The sequence below is a fragment of the Excalfactoria chinensis genome, chromosome 4, assembly GCF_039878825.1.
Source record: "Excalfactoria chinensis isolate bCotChi1 chromosome 4, bCotChi1.hap2, whole genome shotgun sequence".
NCBI lineage: Eukaryota > Metazoa > Chordata > Aves > Galliformes > Phasianidae > Excalfactoria > Excalfactoria chinensis.
In genome coordinates, this window is record NC_092828.1 from 41170612 (window position 1) to 41193022 (window position 22411).

General features: G+C 42.8%; 1 protein-coding gene across 19 annotated transcripts in view; it reads right to left on the reverse strand.

The window, feature by feature from the left end:
* ADGRL3 (adhesion G protein-coupled receptor L3) overlaps positions 1-22411 on the reverse strand; it is a 486086-nt gene that overhangs the window by 27665 nt on the left and 436010 nt on the right. For 12 of the 19 annotated variants that reach the window (XM_072336644.1, XM_072336641.1, XM_072336627.1 and 9 more), the window contains 4 exons: positions 12731-12757; positions 9337-9505; positions 6908-7033; positions 4260-4356 (listed from right to left, as the gene is read on the reverse strand). In XM_072336644.1, the coding sequence (XP_072192745.1) occupies positions 4260-4356; positions 6908-7033; positions 9337-9505; positions 12731-12757 (419 nt within the window). The remainder of the gene's footprint in view (positions 1-4259; positions 4357-6907; positions 7034-9336; positions 9506-12730; positions 12758-22411) is intronic. The other 7 variants (XM_072336646.1, XM_072336645.1, XM_072336637.1 and 4 more) reach the window with 1 other exon arrangement.

Sequence of the window (22411 nt, forward strand, 5' to 3'; positions counted from 1 at the left end):
TTTTTCAGCATTTTATCTGAGTGTCTGCATCAAGACCTCTTAAACTTCCCAATTACCCCTTAGGCAAAGGAAGACTTATTTTTTTCCATTCATAAAGTCATCAGCTTGGTTCAGGTTTTACCCTACTCACCCTCTGCAGCTGACTCCGAAACAGCCTGCAGTTATAAGTTCAACAATACTAGCATGATCAACCCTTTCACTGTCTCTGACTTGGGCAGGCTGTCCCCCAGATGTCCAACAACCACATCTGGGCTGCTAATCCAACACTGTTCTACAGCTCCAGCATTACTTTGCCATGTGGTACTTGTCTGAGCTGAGTACAGCTCTACAGTCTTGGCTCAGGTGTAGCAAAGTTTAAATAACTCTGCATGAGACTTAGCCTTGGGAGACTGAAGTCAGCTGGATGCCATGGCATTCAGACCACAGCTGCATCAATTCCTAGTCAGGCAAGGAGGATAACAAAATGCAGGCTTGGGGACTTTGCAAACACGCTATTCCACAGTGAATTACAGTCTAGTCATGCCTAACATAAATAAAGGCCAGTCCGTGCTGTGTCACACATGAGATATAGCAGAAGAGAAATGCAGAGAAAAACAGACAACAACACTGAAAGGATCACAAGCACAGGGAGATGAAGAAACTCCCAAAGTAATGTCTGCACTTTCTATCCCACAGAGATTGGAGTCACAGACAAACTGGAGAATCACTGAGATCAAGACATTGAAGCAGTAGGTCCAGCTCAAATTTTCAGTGCTGAGAGAAGCACATGATGGATGTAAAATAGATGGAAGGAATACCCAGCCAGATCCATGGTGGGAAAAATGGCAAAGCTGTACAGTTGGAGTGTGAGGAGCAGGAAACCCCCTAGCTCTTGAAACAGAGTAATTGTCTACAGGGCACACCAGCATGTTCCTTCTCTGACAGTAGAAGGGGTAGAGTGCTACATCCCCAAACACATGAAGCTATGAGCAGCAAGGGAGAACAGAGCCTGAAACAGTTTGTACTAGTCTGCAACTGGAAGTTGCCTTCAGTAGATACCCGAAATTATCATGTAAGTCTTGACAGTCAAGGGTAAGTATTGGTTTCATTGCAGAACACGTTACATCAGACGAGTTTGGGAATATGCTGGAAATTCCCAGTGGGATGAATGGGAATAACATAATGCAGAAGGTGCAAAAACAATATCATGGCCCATGACATTTGCAAGGGAAGAAGGCAGCGGATGAAATAGGGGCTGGAGCTGAAAAAAAAGCTGCAAGGAATATGACATCTGCTAAGTCAGAAAAAGATACAGCTATGTGTCTAAAGGAGGGATGTGCCGTACAAACACGATATTCCAGACTGACATCCATGAGGTTCATGGAAGGAGAAAAGCGGATGAAGTGGGACAGCAAAGCTAATCATAATACAGGAAAAAGGACAGCAAGGGCAGACTTGCCCGGGACATCAGCAAGCAGCAGGGGGCTTTCAGTACTGTGAGAGTGACCATGGAGAAAAAGCTTAGATGAGAAAGTACCCCAGTTAGAAGATGTGTCACTGCTGTCTGCTTCCACAACAGGAGCATGAACAGTCAGCACCAGCCTAGGAAATGGAGGAGTGGAGTCAGGCCAGGAGCTGGAGGCCAGGATGATTCTTAGGAGAAAGGATAATTTTCTCTCTGCTTTAGAAACTGGGTTGTTGACTGAAGGCACTGGGAAAAACACCTGTGCACAAAGAATGTGTAATTTGGGTAATATAGTTTCATGTAGAAGGTATCTAGGCTGGGAGGGCTGGAAAGAGACTTCTGAAAGTGTATACAAGCCTGCTGTATCAGCCTTGGGCAGAGAAAGATACCAACCATATAAGTCAAGACTCATACTTGATTCCTCTAAGCTTTAATTGCACACTTGTAAACAAAACATTAATGAAATGTCTCCTTTAAAACTTGATATATATTAAAATATTAAGAGGAAGACAAGGATTGTGAAAACCACATTGCCCTGCTGATCTGTTCAGGCTTCAGCTCTCCTGAGGGAGAGATTGAAGAAACAACTTATACTTTATGCAAAGCCCTAGCACCATGAACATTTCTTTCCAGGCAGAATAAAAAGGATAAAGTGTGAAATATCTGGGGTCCTCTACAGCAGGATTTCTGTTGATGTCAGGTGTAGCAGAAATCACCACCTGCTGCTTCAGAGACACTGACCCCCAAATAAATGTTGTAACCTCCATTTTGCATAACTATCTACTACAAAAAACAACAACAAAAACCACAACCCATCAAACAGAAACAATAAATTATGTGCCTGCTTGTGTGAAAGAGAGGAAGGGTGCCCCTGTATAATAGTACAATTTATTCAAGACGCTTAAGCATCCCACCACAAAGCATCCTTTTGAAGACAGTTACCAGGCTATTTCTGCAGTCTGTGGAGAGATGCAGGCCCTTTGGGTGATTCATCTCATGTGATGGCACACAACAGAAATAGCTGGATGAAATCCACTTTGAAGATGCCTCCCCCAGCACTTCATTTCCCAACCGACCTTTAAATAACAGGTAAATCTAAACGTGGGCTCTTGCCACACTGGCACGGAGACTACCCACTTAAAACCTCTTCACAGCTTTCCCAATTTACAGTCATACTCCCATCTTTGCACGAAAAAAGCAAGAACTGAAACAGGAGATGCCTTTTTTTTTCTGCCAACAAGTCCAAGATGCTGTTTGCTAAAGCATTTCCCTTTGTAGCCTCAGCTGCACTGGATAACAAGGAAAATTCTGTGCTAACTAAAGGATTGAACAGTTCATGCATAACACATTCTGGTTTGCTGCTGAGACGGATGGTAGTGGGGAACAGTGGTTCTCTCTGTAACCTTTGTACAACTGATCCCCCACTAAATTAGCCCCAGAGAAGCCTGCTTGTAGCAAAGATGGAGAGAGATGCAAGGGCAATGCACACAGTTAAATCAGTATGAGCAGAGGCATTTGCAGTAATGGCATCTTATGGCCATCTTTATCAACAAATCTCCAGTGCAAAATGAAACTACGCTAGCAAAAACACCTTCAGAGTAGGTCAAGGGACAAAAGTACACTTCCATGTTAACTATGCTGCCTTCCCCTTTGCACTGATTTGGGAATATATATATAATGTTAAGAAAAATTAATCACATACACTTAGCTCCCCTGCACTCTGCAGTCAATACTACTAACAGCGCAGCCAAAATTCTCAAAGCCTATTCTCATACTATTACACAGGCAAAACTCATCCTAAAAGCAGTGGGGATAATGGGTGAATAAAGACTGAAAAAGAGCCAAAGTCCCAGTTCAACTCTCAGTTGATCTATTTGGTGCAACCATTAGCAATGGAAACACTTTCCATGTTCACCGTCATGATAACAGCTGGGCTCAGTAATCCAAATTCTGCCCCCTCTTAATTCCAGCATAAACTGGGTAGAGATGCAAAACAGAATTTGGCATCAGGGTTAAGCCATAAAGTAACTGTACTAAACTATAGACAAACCAGTCTCTGAGTTTCCCCCCCCCTCCTCTTACTGTCATTTTCCCATAACTGACTGAAAAGACCTTTCTAAAAAGAAAAAAAAGCTCAGATTTCCTCTAGTGCCAGGCACCACATTGTCTTTGGCATGCCTCTATTTCTGTATGTCTCTGATAGCCTTTCCTCCACAGATGTCTATATAAAGTTCACATTAGTCAGTTCTTCAAACTAGGTATGAACATCAATGCGGATGATTTTGTTCCAAGCACACAGTGTTTCTTACGTATGTGCTCTGCTGCTCATTTTTGCTTCCACAAAGACGACAGAATTGCTATGTACCCAGAGCAATCACAACGTCTGTGATGCTTAACGCAGGCAGTTCACTGTCATAAGGGCCCATTTTCACCGTCAGCAATGAGGCCTGATACCACAGCAGCTTATGGCAGTTTGCTGGGGGAATGTGGAGGTTTCTTTTTGACTATGGGGTTGGTTTTGGTGGTTTTTTTTCCACTCCTTTTCCTAATTCCCTTCCAGAAATGACATTCCTTGAAAAATGCACGTGTAAAATTAAATGAAGAAAAGAAAAAAAGGAAACAACCAGCACAAAACCTCCTCCCAGTTAATACTGTAACATTTTCTTGTGTAAATGAATAGGGTTTGGCACCATCTGAAGTGGGGGAAAAAAAGGGGCAACATATTTAAGACTCATTACTCATCACAAGAGTTAGAGATGTAGGAAAAAAGAAAAGAAAATAGAAAAAACTAAAAAAAAATAAAGTTTATAATTACCTCTGTTGAGTGAAGCTGAACTGTTTATATCTCCAGTAATAAAGGAAGACTCGGACTGCTTTCGAACTGTGTCGTTCCACATCCTACGAATCCGGCTCTGAAGAGGGATTGAACCACAGCAGGTAATGAATTTTTAGCAGCTGCAGATAGGTTTCTTTCTGCCTCACTAAAGATGGGCTATTGGTGTGCCTAGCTCAGGATGAGACTTGTTTCTATCCAGCTGTAAGCAAGCAGTTGCTGTTTGGTTATAACCATCTCGTGCATACCAGACACTGCCTGCCTAACTTCATAATACAAACGCCTCTCTCAAATAAGAAGTGCATAATAGGATTGCTCACTCTGCTTACATCTTAATTAAAAAACAAAACAAAAATAAACACATTAGAAATCACATGTGAGAGGAACTCAAACCCATGCATGCTCAAGGTTTACCAACATTGAACCAAATAACTGAAAAATAACTCACACACGGAAGCACGCACATTTCCCTCCCATATTACCTGGGATAGTCTGTGTCAATTTTCTGCAGAGCATAGCAGAACAGTTGATTTGTTTCTTGGTGTCCCTGAATGTGTGGAAGTTTTGTATAACTACTATCTATCTTGGGAAATATAGGTAAAAAAAAAATCCACAGCAAAGGAGTAACAAACTTCTATTCTCCTACTGAAAAATCTGATGATTTTGCTATCAGTTTTATAGCTTCTGCTTCTGGGGAGATAGTGTCCCGAATGTGCTGGCCTTCTGTTTTGTTTCTCAGACACAAAGTAGAGCATTTACTTCTGTGGCTTTTACACCACTGCCTTGCTCTTCCCCAGCTAGACCTTTCAAAAAATCAGAAAGTCAGCTGTGTGCACCTTGTGAACAGTCCTGCTGCAGACCCACGCCTCATCTCACAGGATATGATGGATGTACCCTACAGCGACACAGAGGGGCTGCTAGGCCATCTTGGACATCCAGAGTGCTCTTTGCCGCTGTGACAGACCATGTTTCTCCTAATCACTGAAAAGCCAGTGCTCCCCATGGTGGGGTCTTAACCATGTGAGATCTTCCAGGGCTCACTCACTTGGTCACAGCTCCTTCTGCACTCATTAACCACGTACTAATGGCATCTCCTAAGCATGTGTTAGCCCTCTATAAAATGAATCAGAATGTATCTTGTGGCCCATGCACTTTTATAGCAGTTCTTTTTCACCTGGACATTTAATCTATTGCATTCTTCTGACATGATCCATATGGATTGACTATTTTGCACCCTAAGTGCTTTTCAGAGGAAAAAACAAAAGAGATCTAATGAGTTTTGTTCCTCTTGCACTTTTCATAACTCAGGGGTCAGATATACTCTACAGCGCAGATCTCCATCCACTCTCTCCCACATGAGGTTTCTCCTGCCTGTGATAGGGCTTGAACACCTGCATTCTTTCCAAGAACAAGCTTGTAACAGAAAATAACCAACCACAATACCTCAAGCAGCCCCTGTGACAACGGAACTGCCAGTCAGTCAGTCAGAGTCAGTGCAGCGTGGAGGCTGCCAAGGAGGAGGCCCAAATAAACGTTGCTGGATACAGTATCTTTGTACATTATTGATTACCGTGGGACTTGATGTCCTACTGGGGAGAAGCTCCATATTCTATTGCTGTTATTTGCCCTGTATTACATCCACACCTAAGTAAATGCCAAAGTGGAGCTCTTGGATGACATTTTGGAAGCCATCGAAAATTAATAACAATATAAATCACAAACTGTGTTTTCCTGGGAGGTTATAAACTGGTATTCGCTGCAAGTGCTTCATAGTTTAATAGCTGAACTGTCACATATAATTACTTCCATTAGTAATACTGAATAAATTTGTATTTGGTTTCTATTGATTAAGAAGTAAACTTCTTCATTCTATACGAACCGTCCATCCAGGAATCTGTGTCTGTACACACAGGTTAGCTTGAAAATGACTAAATGTACAAACTACACAAAATATTAAACTTATGTGACCAAAACATAACAAATCCAGTGACTAAATGAGATAATCTGGTCCCAGTGGATTGCCTTAAGAGATCCATAAACTGAGGAAAATCAAGTGAGGTAATGGAACTGATCAAACCACTGAATGCCATAAAGGAAGCCCTCTCAATATGAAGGCTATTGCGGCACTCTCGTAGTCTACCTTTTTTTTATTAGTATTATTATTATTTTTAAGGCAAGAAGAATGGTTGTTATTTTATGATTCCTGTACGTGGTGATAGCAGTGACAACAACCTTGAGATGGCAATTAAAGGGCATGCTGGGTTGTAGTACAGCCAATAAAATGTTCCCAAGCTCCTGATCTCCATGGAGAGCAGGCAGGATAGCTCAGGTTATGAGCACTCACCTGCCTCTGAATGGCAAATGTGGACTTTTTGTGCTCATTGCAATTATTCAGGAGGTTCCTGGAGAGGCACAAATTGCAAACACATCCCAAGAGAAGCAACCATGTTGAATTCAGGTCTGGGAAAGGGGGAAATCTCTGCAGCTGCAATGGAGGTAGCTCAATGGCAGCTTCTTGGGCTCCTACCAGACTTGCTGGAGGGTGAGGCGCAGAGGAGAACTTCCCACCCAGCATGAAAATTGATGTGGAATTGCCGAGCCTTGGGGCAAAGACAAGAAGCATGGGTTACCTGTGAGCCTGTGGAATATCTTCCAGGTGTCCGTGAACCCGAGGTTTTTCCTGAGCCAATAGAGCTCTCTGTACTTTTCCCACTACAGCAATGTGTGCGCAGGCATTTTCCATACTCTTTACGTACCTAGCCAAGGAAACAGCAGTGGTGGTTAGTGGGCAACTCCTCCTCCAACCCACAGCCTTAAAATTGTCAACATGGCTGCTGACTTTTCCTTGGTGGTTCATTAAAACGATAGCTATTGTGGGGAATTAGCCTATTACACCTTGCGGCTGACTGCTCCTGCAGTGTTAGCTCACCACTTACAAGGGCGTAAGGGACTGCTTTTATCTGGCAAAGCTGCTCATTGACACCAGTCAGCTGTAGCTACCTCTGAGGCACATCAAAGGAGAGCTGCAGAAACTACAGATGCACTATTTATGACTGAAAATTAATATCCTCATAGATTTGATGTAAACTGGCATATTGGCTCATCAAGGTACTAAAAGTTATTGCTTCTGGCAGGGGACTAAAAAGAAAGATTCCAAAAGAAACATATAAGAGCTATTGATTTTTTTTCAAAAAAAAAAAAAAAAATCTTGCAGTTAAACTGAAATTTGAGGAAACCGTACAGCGAGTAGCCCTAGAGACTGTATTCTCAGCCTGTAGGGGCAGCTAGAGCCTGCTTCTCCACAGCACTGTGCAGGTCAGTCATGTTTTAAATGGGCACTGCAGGCAAACCCGGCCACCTCTTCACCTGCAGGAAAGCCATGTCACCTTCATGGGAACTATGCTGAGCTGTGCCAGAGCAGAAGCTGGATTTGGACTGAACTTCATGTCTGCATAGGTGTGATTTTAATAGGCAACAACACCTGGAAAGTAAATGGGACTAGGCTGAAAACGAACACGTTGTAGTGAAAAACCAGAAGCAGGTCATGTTGCCCATTGATAAAAAAACATAATAATACACACATGACCAAAACACCAGCTGAGGTTACTTGGAACGCACAGTTAGCTGCGAAATTTCTCCAGACCATCTATGAGCATTTGAAAACTCTGCAGAACAACTGTTTAAACAGCAAATTACAGCTTTTTCATTAGGCTTTTCCTTAAGAGCTTGAGACCAACACAATACCGCGAGTGCCCAATACGCTCGAGTGCCTAATCAATCCTTTGCTGAGGGAAAATAATTCAATTGCTTTAATTAGCCACCCACTGCTTGCCTCTCTGCAGCTTTCTGCTGATTTTCTGTTCCATGATAGATAGGAAAGGATTTTTTTCCCCTCTCAAACCATTCCTCTCTCAGTTCTCAGATTGCAGAGATGTATCCCCCCACAGCCAGGTACTGGCTGCACTCTTCTCTCCTCTTTGCAGTCATAAATCAGGAGCAAACTGACATCAGTGGTGGTTTAAGAGCATAGACTGACTTGAGGCAGAATGGCACAAGGGATCTGAATGCCTAGTGAAGCACCCTGGCGGCCAAGGAAGCTACAGTGTCATGCTGGGATGCCACGCTAGGGACTGAGGCAGCTTAGTTACATTGACAGATTCGGACTCAGATGTATCCACATGTAAACTCTTCTATATGCTTATCATGGATATGGAGTCTGTCCTATGAAACCAAGATGTACATCAACAATTATCAGCAGGTTTGTGCAGACTGGGAGAGATCCGCACTACTGAGTTCCAGTGGAGAATAAAATGGTTCTTAAAAATATTTATTACTGACTGTCAAAGTTTGTAAATTTGATCTACATATGCATGAGGAGATTTTTATTTCTCGTTTTCCAACTGGGGTTTACCTAAGTTATTCCACTGTTACCTCGCAATGTTAATTGGGGCATATTTCAAGTTCCACCAAGAAGCACTTACTGTGCATGGAAGATTTTCAAAAACCCACATTAGGACCAAGCAATGCAAAAGCCAGTGAACTGTTGCAGAGCATGGGTCCTTCTGCTCTTAAAAAGGTGGGAGAAGCAGCCTCTGTTACATACGTTCCCCAGTATATACTGTTACAGTAAGGGGTTGTTTCCTGCAAGGACTGCAAATGAAGATGTACAGCCCCATTTTGCTGTGACACTGGATGCTTGTGGCATGACCTCTGCTTCACACTGGTGTAAGGAAAGTGAGAATCTGGCCAACAGCAGGCAGAGTCCTTTTTCAGGTTTGCTATCACAATGCCCTGCAAAGCACAAGTTGCCTTGTGCGCTGCCTCCAATGTGCTCACCGCTAGCGCCCTGGCTGCTGAAATGCCATTGCCACATATCTTCGTTATCGCCTCGTTCCCCTGCACCTGCCAGTTTCCTCTCTAAATACCACCCCTATTAGGCACACGGAGACAAATCTGCACGATATGAATTCAGGGCACACGCACAACGCTATGCTGTGGTTGTTAGGCAACAAAACACACTGATACCACCGCTTGTGCCGCTGGGAACCGTCTGTCTTACCTTTTTCTGGAGGACACAATGGAAAATGAATATAAACATTCCCTGCAGAGAATTGAATATGGTGAAGAGATACGCCATGATGACTGTGCTTTCATTAATATACATGAGTCCAAATGCCCAGGTCAATCCTAATAGGCAGAGCAGGGCTATCGCACCTATCACCCAGGACCTGTTAGAAGAAACAAAAAGAAAAAAGAAAGAAAGAAAAGAAGGGATTGGTCTTTCATCTATAAAACGTGGCACATGTCTGCAGACAGGGAGAGCTTTGGCCATGGCTTTTGCGAAAAGAAAATAGCACATCAAAATGAGCTATAGGGATTTTTGTCTTCAATTGGATGCAGTATTACAAGTCTTCAAGCTTGAGTAAATATACGGAAATGGAAATGTTATGAGAATGGAAATTTATCATAACCAAAGCATCTTTGTAACTGCAATGTTTCTGGCTTTTTTTCTTTCCCATTTGTTTAATGTAAAAGCAGTGTTTATGTATATGACACAATGTAGATGCTGTTTCTGTAAATGGCAGGAGAAAAAGAAAATAAACCAACTAAAACAACTCTGAACGTCGCTGTTTTAATGGCCACTGGTTTCCCTGGGGCATGAGCACTATCTGGATTAGCTTCTTTACAACTACCACCAGGACACATTTACTGCTGCCCTTTAGCTGGTAAACCAGCCAAACTACAACAAGCAGGTACTTGCCAGATCAGCTCCTTGCAAGAATGCTCTCTGACACTGCTTCACACTGCTCCATGGCGAAGGAAAATACAGACACATGTATATGTGCTCACACGCCACGTCTGCTCCAACAGCAAACTCTGTCCCAGCAAGCTTCTTCAAGGACAGACAGCATCCAACTGTCTTTCCACTGTGGGAAATGGTACCTCTCTACCCCTTGGAGTGGCCAAGGACAGCCAGAGGCCACAGGATTGCTGTTGCATGTCATTTTTCAGTTGGATTTTAGACAGGCTGGGAGAGCAGGAGACACATTCCACATTTCCCTGCTAAATAACAGTTAATCATGTGCTAAATTGACTTCTCAAAGGCTGATCTTCCAATACCAGAACAAGAGGCAGTGTGGAAAGCAGCATGGGGACAGGGTGGGGGCCAGCTCCTTCCTCCTATCCACCATCCTAAGTTTCCAAGTGCTTAGTTATCTTGGCTTTATGGGGATGGCTGCCATGTAGGAGAGAGAACCATCTACCAGCTGGAAGACACAGCTGCACAGCAAGCAGCACTGTGAATACCCCTTTGAACATACCCTCATGATCTTGATTTTTTCCTCTTCCCTAGAAACAAGCAGGTACTACAACATAACAATGAGTGTAATGATACCCATCAAAGACACCCAATTCTGCACCCCTTCTTCACCATTAACCCTTTGGTTCTCCAGAGCAGATAAGCCTACAGCCAGCCAATACCTCTGCTTCTTTGACTGCCTGAAGCACCCCCAGCTGCTACCAAAAGGCACAATCTGCCTATGTTTTGGTTCACTGGGATGCTGCAGCCTCATAGAAACATGAATGGGGTCTGGGAGTATCTGGGTTGCTCTCTCCTAGGCAGGGCATGGGGTAGGGGAGAGAAAGATGAAGCAGCAGTAACTCAGAGGAAAAAGAAGCTCGGTGCAGGGCAGGCTCCCAGTCTCCCTTGTTGAGACTCCATGGCAGCTGCAGCTCTGAATCCTCTTGCTTTTAGCAGGGCTTGTTGCAAACAGAAGCACACTGCTGTTCTATTAATGTTTACTGTTGTTTTTCTTTAGGTATTAAAATGAAAATACAGCGATATTTCTTACACTGGAATTTATAAAATATTTATTTTCTGAGCACATGGCCAGAAGAGCTCCCCAAGGTAACTGCTTACTTAGGCAGTTCTTTAAAAATCACTATTATGTATCTATCAGACCAGAACAGCTCCTTTGAAGCATTTCCAGCCAATCCTGCTAATAAATATTTAGTATGATGCAAACTGAAAATGCATTCTCAAAATCCTTCGGAAAGGTAGACGCTAGATAACATTTACAGCATTTGCCACTTGGTATTATTTTTTCTCCCTGAGATTCCACCATCAGTGAGAGCACATTAGAATCTGAACAGTATGCCAATTTTAAAAATACAAATCTTTTGATGTTCTGGATAAAATAAAACAAATAAAATAAAACAAAAAGCATGAAACGAAACCCACCAAAAACAAATGAAGTGGAAAATGCTGAGTTTTTTTCCTCTCCCTTCTCTGTCTCGCCACGATTAAAAGGTTCCTCCATTTACAAAGACTTTTAGAAACGATCCACAGTATATCAGGAAGCTATTCTGCCCTGCACTGCAGCCAACTCTTGAACCCGGTCAAAGAGCCTTTGGCTGCCAATGTGTGAAACAATTATTGAGCAATGAGAGTGCAAATATGCTACCTTCAGTGATGGAAAGGAATCTTTGGGTTAGAAGACCCTCAACAGTGCAAACTGTACGAGATACAGGATTGTGCTTCAGAAAACAGACCTGGAGATAAAGAGGGTATGGAGATTACTTTGAATGGCTCCATCCCGCGCCCGCAGAAAAAAGAATCAAGAAATGAAAGAGAATATGGGAATGATGCTGCAGGCATGAACACAAAGGACTCTTCACCAGAAGAACAAACTGAAAGTCTACTGCAAAGTTGGTCATCTTTTATCTTGTGTTACTGTGCTTTGCTTTTTGGTCACAGGAGAGAAAGCACGGATGCCCTACGGCATGTAATTTCTGAGCATTTTTGGCTTGCTTTGCAGGGTTTTGGTGGTTTTTTTTTGGTGTGGCTTGTTTGTGGTTTTTGTTTTCCTTTGTACAGACTTGCTGTTGGTTTTCTACAATTTCTCTTTTCCATAGTGCAATTTTGTAACAATAAAGAAGCAAACATATAATGTTTTGGTATAATTGAAAATTAGAGACAATTGGGTACTCCACTGTGGAAGGAGATTACTGGCTGAATACAGATTAGTTTGCATTGCATCCATCAACCAGAATAGGAATCATGTGGGTTACCATTCACACACTTTTCTGAACATTTTCTTCTGTATTTACATTACCACAAAGCACTCTCAGTGCTGGAGCACAGTGGATTGGAAGATTGCTATTGGTATAACAAGTCTGTATTAAATACCATTACTTCAGAATGTTCCCTTGAATTCAAGTTACACCCAATCAAAGAATACACAGCCAATATAGTAGCAATAGGTTGGCAATACATATGCAGCACATTTACTCTGCATGTTAACTGTATGCCTGGCCATTTTTCTGCACAGTTTGCTCTTCTGCCTCAAATGTGAATGACAGAAGCTTTAATGATTTTTCAATATTGATCTGACAGCTGGTTCATGGGACCACACTGATAAATGAAATTTATCAGCCATTCAGGTCATTCTTACTTGATGAAGGGTCTGTTATCCTCATAGCTAAAGAATGCATAGACATAAAGACAAGAACACCAACATTAGAAATATAATGACATATAGAGAATACAGCTCGCTGCTTATCCCCCCTACCCCCCCCCCTTCTCCCATCAGCTGCCACCAATACAAAAGCAGAGAGCATCAGGTATCATCAGGTATGCTTGGCACATGTGAGCCAGTCTGGCTCGCTGCCCTGTGAACGAGGGTGGCTTTGCACATGGAAGTGAGCACGACCAGCTGTGAGCTGCAGCCACCCCTCCTTGAGTTGGCTCTGACACTGGTCATGCAACTGTCAATTGACTTTGAAATCTCTGTTAAAAAGCCTGGCTCTCCCTGGAGAAGACTACCTTTGAAATTCCAGCATAGCTACACAGAAAGCCTGCACACATTCTGAAGATAAAATCTCACTGCACCTCCAGTGCTCTCCACCTGATACGCTGCAGTGTGTTACTGGAGCCTCCTTATTGCTCTTTTTCATAAGCATAACTCCCAACATACTAGTCAGATAATGCTGCTCAAAATCTTCTTTTGAGAGAATGGCTTTGAGATCTGCCAGTCCCAGCCTCAACCCACGGCATGGTCATCCCATGGCCTTTGTGACAGGAAGGGAAACATCACTTTATGGGCTGATCGAATCACTCTTTTAACACTTGCCCTAAGCCCATGCTGAGCAGTGAGTTACAAGTAGATGGGTGGTAGTCTTGTAGACTGAAAAAAAAAGCATTACATAGGTTGTAAGGAGATCATAAGCAGCTTTCAGAGCTTCATGCATTAGCATGTGAGCAGACAGTTTTGCTGAAGCTGACACCTAAACCTGTGTCTGGCCTCAAAGTGCCCATCTGCTGCAAGAGGCCACACCATGGGGACAAGGTGGCTGCCCCAGTGTCACTGTCCGGAAAACAGCTCTATACCAGCTTGAGCTGTAGCATCCTGGGCCTGAACTTGATGGCACCCCAAGCTCTGCTCTGGCATCTAGACAGTCCCTTCAACTTCCTGGGCTGCTGTACCCTCAGGGTTTATCACCTGTTACCAGCTGTCATGCTGAAAGCTGATCATCTTACATCTTGTGTCACATCGTCAAGCTCTGAAAGGACATCCAGGCTACCCCATGGCAATACATGCCATTTTGTGGCCACCAAGATTATGGTCCTGCAGAGACAAAGCTAGCAGCATGGGGTGGCAGCTCCCCATTAGTTGCAAAAATGGGGTCTCCATCCCATCCAAGCTTGTTGCACAATGCTATTCAAATCTCTCTGCTTTTTACGGTAAAGATTTCACTGCTGAAATGTTGCTGGTGATAGCTTTTAAGAAGAGAGAATTAGATATATATTTTTTGCCCTATTTTTGCTGTCCAGAGCCTCACAAAGTCTCTTCAAGCAATAGCTTTTCTTCAAGGCAACTGAAGGCTGTTTTATCTTTGTACAGAGCAGAAACGTGAAATTGGTAAACCTGGGTTGCTTTTTAGCTTGAGGATAACACTTCAAAGTGGCCCTGGGAAGAACCATCAAAAACACCCAAACAGTTTGCACCCCATTTCCAACCCATTTGGATGTGGTTGTGCCTAGGAAACTGCCCAAAGCAAGTGTGTGCTTGAAGAAGTGAGATATTCGAACACCCAGCTCCCAAGCACTTCAAATCCCTACATGCATGGCCTGTAGGACTTAGTCTCTAACATCTCTCATGAAATACACATTTTTCCTTTTCATTTTACCAACTGAAGTGTTGTAAGAAGCTTAACTCTTGTGTTAGCAACAATTCCAGTCTCACAAAAATTACTCCAGAGTGTTTTTTTCCAGGTAAAGTCTGTGAAATCTATCAGTGCTGCATTAATACTGTGTCATTATCTGCAGTACATAAAAACCATCTCTTAGACAAGAAAAAAGCCTTGGAACAGTCTTAGCTCAGGGGAAAATGTAGCTGCTAACTGAAAAACTGAGATTATATTTACAAACAGTGCACGCAAATAATAGCTGAAGCATAAATCCTTGGAAAACCTAGGCTAATGCAGCCGGAGAGGATGGAGCTAAAATGGGTTCTCTAGAACTGATCTGGATAAATTCTTCCTTATTCCTGGAAGTAACCAAAGGATTCAGCCCATTTAATTTTAACTAAGCAGCTCTGATTCCTGGAAACTGGCACCCCCAAAAGCAATTTGTCTCATATAAGAATGGGTATTTAAGGCAGGTGAGTCTTTGTCACTTCCTGAAGAACCACATTTCTCTAATAATTATGGAGGAAATCCAAAGGATTGCTTAGGCGAGGACTTCACTTTCAAATGTCTGAAATTAAAAAGCCAATCTTTGGTACTGTATTATTTCTATAACCCTGAAAATCTTACTTTACCCCCTTGTGTTTTTTTCACAATCTAGATGATGAATAGTGGATGGTCTACCAAACCATATAAATACCGAATCCATTTTCTAATTTTAAAAAAGCCCTGACTTTACCTTGGCCAAAAGACTTCTTAGGGTTAATTCCACATCATGTGAGATTCTTTTAAAATCTTATTTAAGTTAGATGTCTTTCAATTTCCCAAAGTACCTTCTGCTTTAATTATGAGAAAGGATTGTTTGTGTTATCCTCTATTTTCTATTTATTTTATTTTTTTAAATTGCTTAGATTATCTACTTATATCCTTGTTTAGATGCTTAAGGAATTTTAAAACTAATGCATCCTAAGCTGCTTTCAACACACTAAAAAGACGGAAGCTTGGAAATCTGTTTCACACTGCCTTTCTTTAAAAACCCAACATGTACCTTTTTGACATGAGGTGACCGAATTGCCAGAGTATGTACAGGGGCACAGAAAACCTGTGAATTATATATTACAGTGCAAGCCACTTCCATTTATGAAAAATAGCATCATCCTGGTTTATCAAGGCCTTCATTTTTTTTTCTTTCTTTGCAGCAGGAACGGTAGGGCAAGAATTTACCTTTACACACAATCATCTTAAAATGCTTCCGAATCAACAATGACTGTTATCAGAAAACAGCTATCCAACTCTCATTTAAAAAGAACATGCGTTAATAAGAACAACGTGTTCGTATTTTCAAAGGAGCTTTTTTAGATCTAACAAAGAATAGTATTTGAGCCAGATTTAAACAACACATTTAATAAAGACCTACATAACTATTCAATTTCACACTTTCACACGCTATCATTTTACTCAATCCCTTATGGTTTAACTAACTCTTATTTATCATTCTTTTGAGAAGCTGGAGCATTTTCCCATATCTCTGTTATCAGCAAAAGGTCTGAATGGAGTAAGCATGTGGACTCAGAGCTCAGGCCACAAAATACATGATTTGGCTAGCAAATGAAAAATGCCAAAGTGAAGGCATGGCAAACAGAACCTTTATTAGCTGTTGTGAGTGATGAAACTCAAATAAAAATAGATGGACGATGTGCACCACCTAACGCATTCAGAAATGCCCACAGAATTCATTTAAGAATGGCAAAAATAAAGTACAGAGACAGATGTTTCCTGAAGGCGAGCACCAGCATGACACAAAATAAAGCATACTATTGTCTCCCCTCTGTCTACCAATATGAGGGGTGTTTGTTTGTTTTTCCTTTATTTTTTTAATTTTTATTTATCATTTTTTAAGTTTCAAGGATTAGAAAAAATTGATTTATTGAACTCCTGAAAATCTACTGGAAGTAGCTGGAAAGTCCAGAACTCCCCTCATAAAGCAGACAGGTTCACTGCTAATTAGTGAAGGAGCATCTTCATGTGGAGAAAGATCAATAGCAAGCAGTAGAAGAGTGCTTAAAGGATTTGTCTTCACATTTTGTGACAAACTTACCACATAAGTGGCACAAAGCCAAATCTTTTTCTAATCACCCTCCTCCGGCCACTGATGTTCAGCACAACATTCAAACAGTAAGACACAGGTCTTGTATTATAGCTGCTTTGCCTTGATGGCAGGCCTCCTTTTCTCCCCAGCCACTGGTGCTCATTTGTGGGGTCTTGTTTTGAAGGCAGACTGGCTTGGCCACGTGCAAGGGACTGTATGCCCTTCAGCATCCTTTGTAGAAGGTAACCCTAGCTTCACACCCTCCCTCAGCCCTGCGTGGTGCCCCAGCCCACCAGGCGGGGTGGCCTATGTCTTTGCTCATCAGAGGCAGAAATATCATTCTTATCCCTCTCAACTTGCCCAGGGAAGTCATGGCCCACTTTCTGAGATTTGCTCTTAATTATTGCAACTGGAAAGAGCAGTTCTGTTGACCTTGTCTAATTTTCTCTAAGTAATTAATTACCCTCTGAATTGCTTACCCTGTTTATTTCCTTCCTTCTAACTTTGCAAAGGTATGCCATGATTATTCAAAACACGCTAATGTGCGACCACGTATCTGATTGTTTCCACACTATACAGATTCTGCAAAGCCTTTAGACACGTCTGTGTTTCACAAACAGCACTGGCAGGGCTTGCTGACAAAATACTTAAAATGTATGGCCTTTTAAAACAATAATCATGATTTATGGGTTCACAGAAAGACCTGAGGTATTTAATATCTTCCAGAACACTCTCTCAAATCAATAACCACTGATGGATTTTTTTTTTTTCTCAAACTCTTAAAGGACGACACCTGTCAGTGGAAAGATTAGTGCTCTACAATCACCATCCGACATTAACACAGCCATCACAAAAGCAATAGATAAAGAGGCAAAACCCAAAGCCAAAACAGTCAGACATTAACCAAACTGCGCTGCAAAAAACTCAAGGAGCACTGGAGAGAAACAAACAGAATCTGATGCTGCAATCAGCATCAGTGGGTAAGAAAGGCATGCAGATAGAAATGCAAGCTCTGATGTTTTTACAGCATAAGCAGGGTTTCTGTCTCTGGGGTGCTCACAAACCCCACACCCTGACAAAATACAAATGTGCTATGTCTTCTCTTGGCAGGAAGCTTGTAAGTACTTCATTCTGTGCAATGTGCAACAACTCCAAGTGGTTCTGCTGGGTTTGCTTTAGGCTGCCTGCTCAAAGTTTTCTCATGCAGAGATGCAGATGAAGGTTACATAGAAACAGTGCTGAGATAACCAAGGGGACTATGAAGCACGGTGCTTTCTGGATAAGGTCCAGGAAGTTGTGAAGCCAACCACTGGGCTGATGAAGGCATCGTACTAATGGACTGCAGCTCTCACAGCTCTCAAAGCCATATGGGACACAAAGATCATAGCCCAAGCTCCTAGACTGTGTGGTGGGAGGCTTTCCAAGGGAGAGAAAAAGCTATGCCTCATTTTCAGAAGTATCCAGTTCATTTGGCCATACTTAGAAAAAAATAAAACAACAACAAAACCCAGTAAAGTCTTGCAGTGACAGAGAACGCTGTGCTTGTGTTTATTAGGCCCAGGCAGTGGCTCAGGAGCTCTGCTTTTTCCCTGCTATCAGGTTTTTCTGTCCTGGACTGGGAATAAAAGGATGGTTCCTCTCTGAAAGGCACCTCTGGTGTAGCTGTGTTCTCAGTCTGCTGTCCCCAGAAGTTTCAAACTCTTTCTACTACTCAAGCCAACATATGTATCCCTTCACACCTTCACAGAGCTCAGCACGGGTGCACATCAGCCCCTCTCCCTGCTTACTGCCCAATCTGCTGCTTTGCAGAAGGAAGCAAACCCATCCCACTAGGTAACACAGACCCTCAACTCATATTTCATAGAATCATAGAATCATAGAATCACAAGGTTGGAAAGGACCTACAAGATCATCTAGTCCAACCATCCTCCCTTTACCATACCTACTGAAAGCCCCTAAACCATATCTCCTAGCTCCTTATCCAGACGCTTCTTGAACACTGCCAGTGATGGTGACTCCACCACCTCCCTGGGCAGGCTATTCCAGTGCCTGACCACTCTCTGAGAAAAAAAAGTTCCCTCTTATGTCTGGTCTAAATCTCTTCTGATACAACTTGTGGCCATTTCTTCAGGTCCTGTTTGTTGCCTGGCAGAAGAGGCCAAGCCCCTCCTCATCACAGTGTCCCTTCAGGAAGTTGTAAAGTGCAATGAGGCCTCCCCTGAGCCTCCTCTTCTCCAGGCTAAATAATCAAGGATGCTGACAGTATGGGATTGGGCCTTCTGCATCCACTGTCATACCCAGTCACTGTGCTGGGCAGGCTTTTAAGAGCTGGACCCCTACACCATGCTGCATCCTCTGTGAGCTCCTAGGCAGCTGCAAAGCCAGAAGTAATGAAGGATTAAAGCGCTTCTGCTCTGCAAGCCCAGTCCCCCATGTGAATCTAATGCGATTAGATTCCAGACCCTTCAGCATCACAAACTATTTTCAAACTGTAGCATCTGAAAAATCAAAGATCCAGAAACCAACAGATGAGTTGACCAAATCTCAGTACAAAAATATGAAATAATCCTTGCTCTCCCTCTACACTGCCTGTATCAGTGAAGCGAGCACTTCCTGCTGCAGGAGAAGGCATCTTGCATTTTCAAAACCTAACTCGTTCCTCACTGCAGCAAACCCAGGATGTTTACTTTTTCTGCATTTCAATCAGCTGAGTAAATAAAACGAGATTGGTAACCCTCTGTTCCTGCCAGCACAATACTGCTGTGTTATATCAAGGATTTCATTTAAACAGTTCTGCAGATGATTTTGGGAAGTTCTATTTAACCTTTATTTTAAATTTCATACCTAACTCCTCATGAGGAGTTTTTTTATGACTTAAGAAAGCCCACAGGAGGTAAGAAACAAGCTAATCTGGGGGATGGAATTAGTCATGTCTCTTTAAATAAAATACATATGTTGAGAAGCAAGAAAAATGAGCAGATAATCACTTACACCCATACAACATATGGGAAGAGCAGGATATGGAAATGTTTGTGAAGCTGAAAAGGAGGCACATCTTGAAACAGGGGCTTCCCATCTCCATGCCTGATGCTGTATTACACCTGACCCTACTTCCCAGCATGACAAACTCCATCTACAGCATACAACTTCCCTTGCCTCTCCCTGCTTAGGCCAGACTCCCTGAAAAAGCCCAGATTTGGCTCTGTGAAGTTTTATACAGCAATAATGAATGTTGAGTTTTTTCATTTGGCTCCTGCTTTTTGCTTTTACATTGCACATTCTCAGGTTTGTTTCTGTAAGCCTGTCACCAAGAGATTCCTACGAAAAAAGAAAAAGAGGAGTATGGTGTGAGTCTTGTTTAATTTGGGAGTCGAGGCTCCAAGAAATACAAAAAGAAAGTTTTACCATTGCAAGTCTTGCTGTAAACTCCAAGTGGCGATAAGAGTGAAGTTCTTCATTGCCATCAGCTCTCCATAGAGCTCTGTACTTTGAAAATGAGGCCCAAATTTGATGCAAAAGGATGCCCTTTGGGAAGCCAAATGCCTGTTCTAGAAACATTGCAATACCTGCAAGACACATTGGTGTCTTGCTGTCTGAATGAGCATCCTCAATCAGGATGGTTAACCTGCTTCCTGGTGCTTGAGGACACACAAATGGTATTTCCCCTCTCCCAGCACCTCCTCTTGAGCTTGGGTTTCAGTGATGGAGTCTATGACAGCGCCCAGGACTACTGGCCATGTTTCTTTGAGGAAAAATTATCAGATGAGAAATGCGGTTATTCACTGTGGAATAAATCCAAGTGAGAAAAATAATTACTGAAGTCAACTGAGACAAATCAGCTTTCTTCAATTCAAAAACCGAGGAGAACATATACTTTTTTATTTATCCATTAAATCAGCGCTGTGTGCCTCGAGCCTCAGCCCACGTGAAGCTCCTGTGGCAGCCAGTGAGCCCAGGGGGGCTCATTTTGGTCATCTGGGGACTAGGGAGTGGAATTGATTTCTGAAGTGTGGGACATTTCTGCATCATCCACGTTAATGGGATTTCAGCATGTGTTCCTGTGAATCCAGCCACAGTACCAAAAAACATCCCTTCCTGCGTGTTTGGAATAAAAATGTTTTGAAGGGAATTTTACATTTTTGCTGGAGTACATATCCTTTTGTTGCAGAAGAAGGGATGGGAGCATGTTTATACAAGAATGAAGAAAGCCGCAACAAAACCACAGTGATTAATGCCAGGATTAAACCATTGCATGGCACCTCTAATTAATACTGCCTCTTTAGAAACAAAAGGAGCTCCCAGCTAAGAGCCTGCCTATCCCTGTCTGCAAGAAAGAAAACTGAATTTCTTGGATGACTTTTGGGCAGGTTTCAATTGCTCTGGACAAGCCTTTCCAACAAACCTGGGACTACAGCCTGACACACTTCCTTTTGAAAGGGTCTCCATGAGCTGTGCTTTCCAAAGAGCACCCAGGTGGCCTTGGCATAAGCCAAGCTAAAGTAATAATGCACCTACATTGGACAAAAGAGGAGTGAAAAAGCCCTCCAACTGACAAAGCCCTCTACTGCCTGCCTTCTTTTTAGTGGGTTTGTAGCTTAGCAGCTAAAGCCTCCATGTCACTCTTCCAAAGCAAATAAAATCAAATCTCCCTGCCACATAACTGCAGTGCAGAAGAATGTCAGGAAGGCTGGTGCGGCTGTGGGAAACATCAACAAATCTCAGCACGGCAAGGTGCACCACACAGCAATGAGAGGACAGCAGATTTCAGTAGATCTGGTGAAGACCATGGCTGGATTACCATCAATACAGCCCTCCTCCTTCTTATTCCTTTACTAATGCCCCGAGGTATCTAATGAGGAACATTTAAATAGCTGCAGAATATAGGCCTAGAGGCTGTCACCTAAGTGCTGTGTACTGTCACACAACACAAAGGCGTTTTGGGAAGGGGTTCATCTGAAATCTTGCATTTTGCACAGAGAATGAGGGTTATGCACTAGGAAACACCTGGGTGATTTGTCATGCTGCAGCATCTGGCACAGGTCAGAAAAAAGCCTGATGTGTGGTGACTCTGTCCAGCAAGCAGCCAGTCTACATGCCTGACCACCCGGGAAGGGTTTGATGGATGGAAAACTTCAGAACCGTGCTGGACTAACTCACATATAGATGTATTCTCCTTTGTCACATAAGACTTCCTACAGGAATGTGAATATAAAAAAAGATGCAGCGTACTCCTGTCTCCGACAGTGTGAGACATTTCACACATCTAACATTCACCCAGCACGATAGAAAAGCATGAATCAGAGGCTCAGAGCTGCTCAACTCCAGAAATCCTTCTACACAGCAGCAATCTCCAGTAAAACAGCCTCACAGCTGCTCTAAAGTATTCCAGCTGGTGTCATGTCTTCCTAAGGAGCCATCTGCTAGCAAGAGTGCATCAATATCGTACTGATACGCCAACAGACTCCACCTTCTAGGCTAGAGATGCAAGTGGCATAGTGCTTGCCATCCAGAAGCTGGCATGGTCCCTGGCTTAGAAGAATAATGTTCCTTCAGCAGCATGCTTTATCAATAGGTTCAGAAGAACTGCAGCAATTAATCCTCCAAAAGTAAGCCTTGCTGGGTCCATTTGCTGACAGTTGATCAGTTTGTGCTCATGAGTAACCTTGTGCACAGTTCCAGCAATATCCCAGTTACACTCTCAGATGGGCCGCAAGTGATGCTGGCAAAGCTTCCAAAGACAAAATGATCCTTCCTGACACACATCTCAGCTCACTCATCCCTGTTGACAATCAATGAAGACATGAGAGAGCAACAGCCACACTGGACTGCCTTGACATCAATGCGTGGGCTGAAGGAAGAA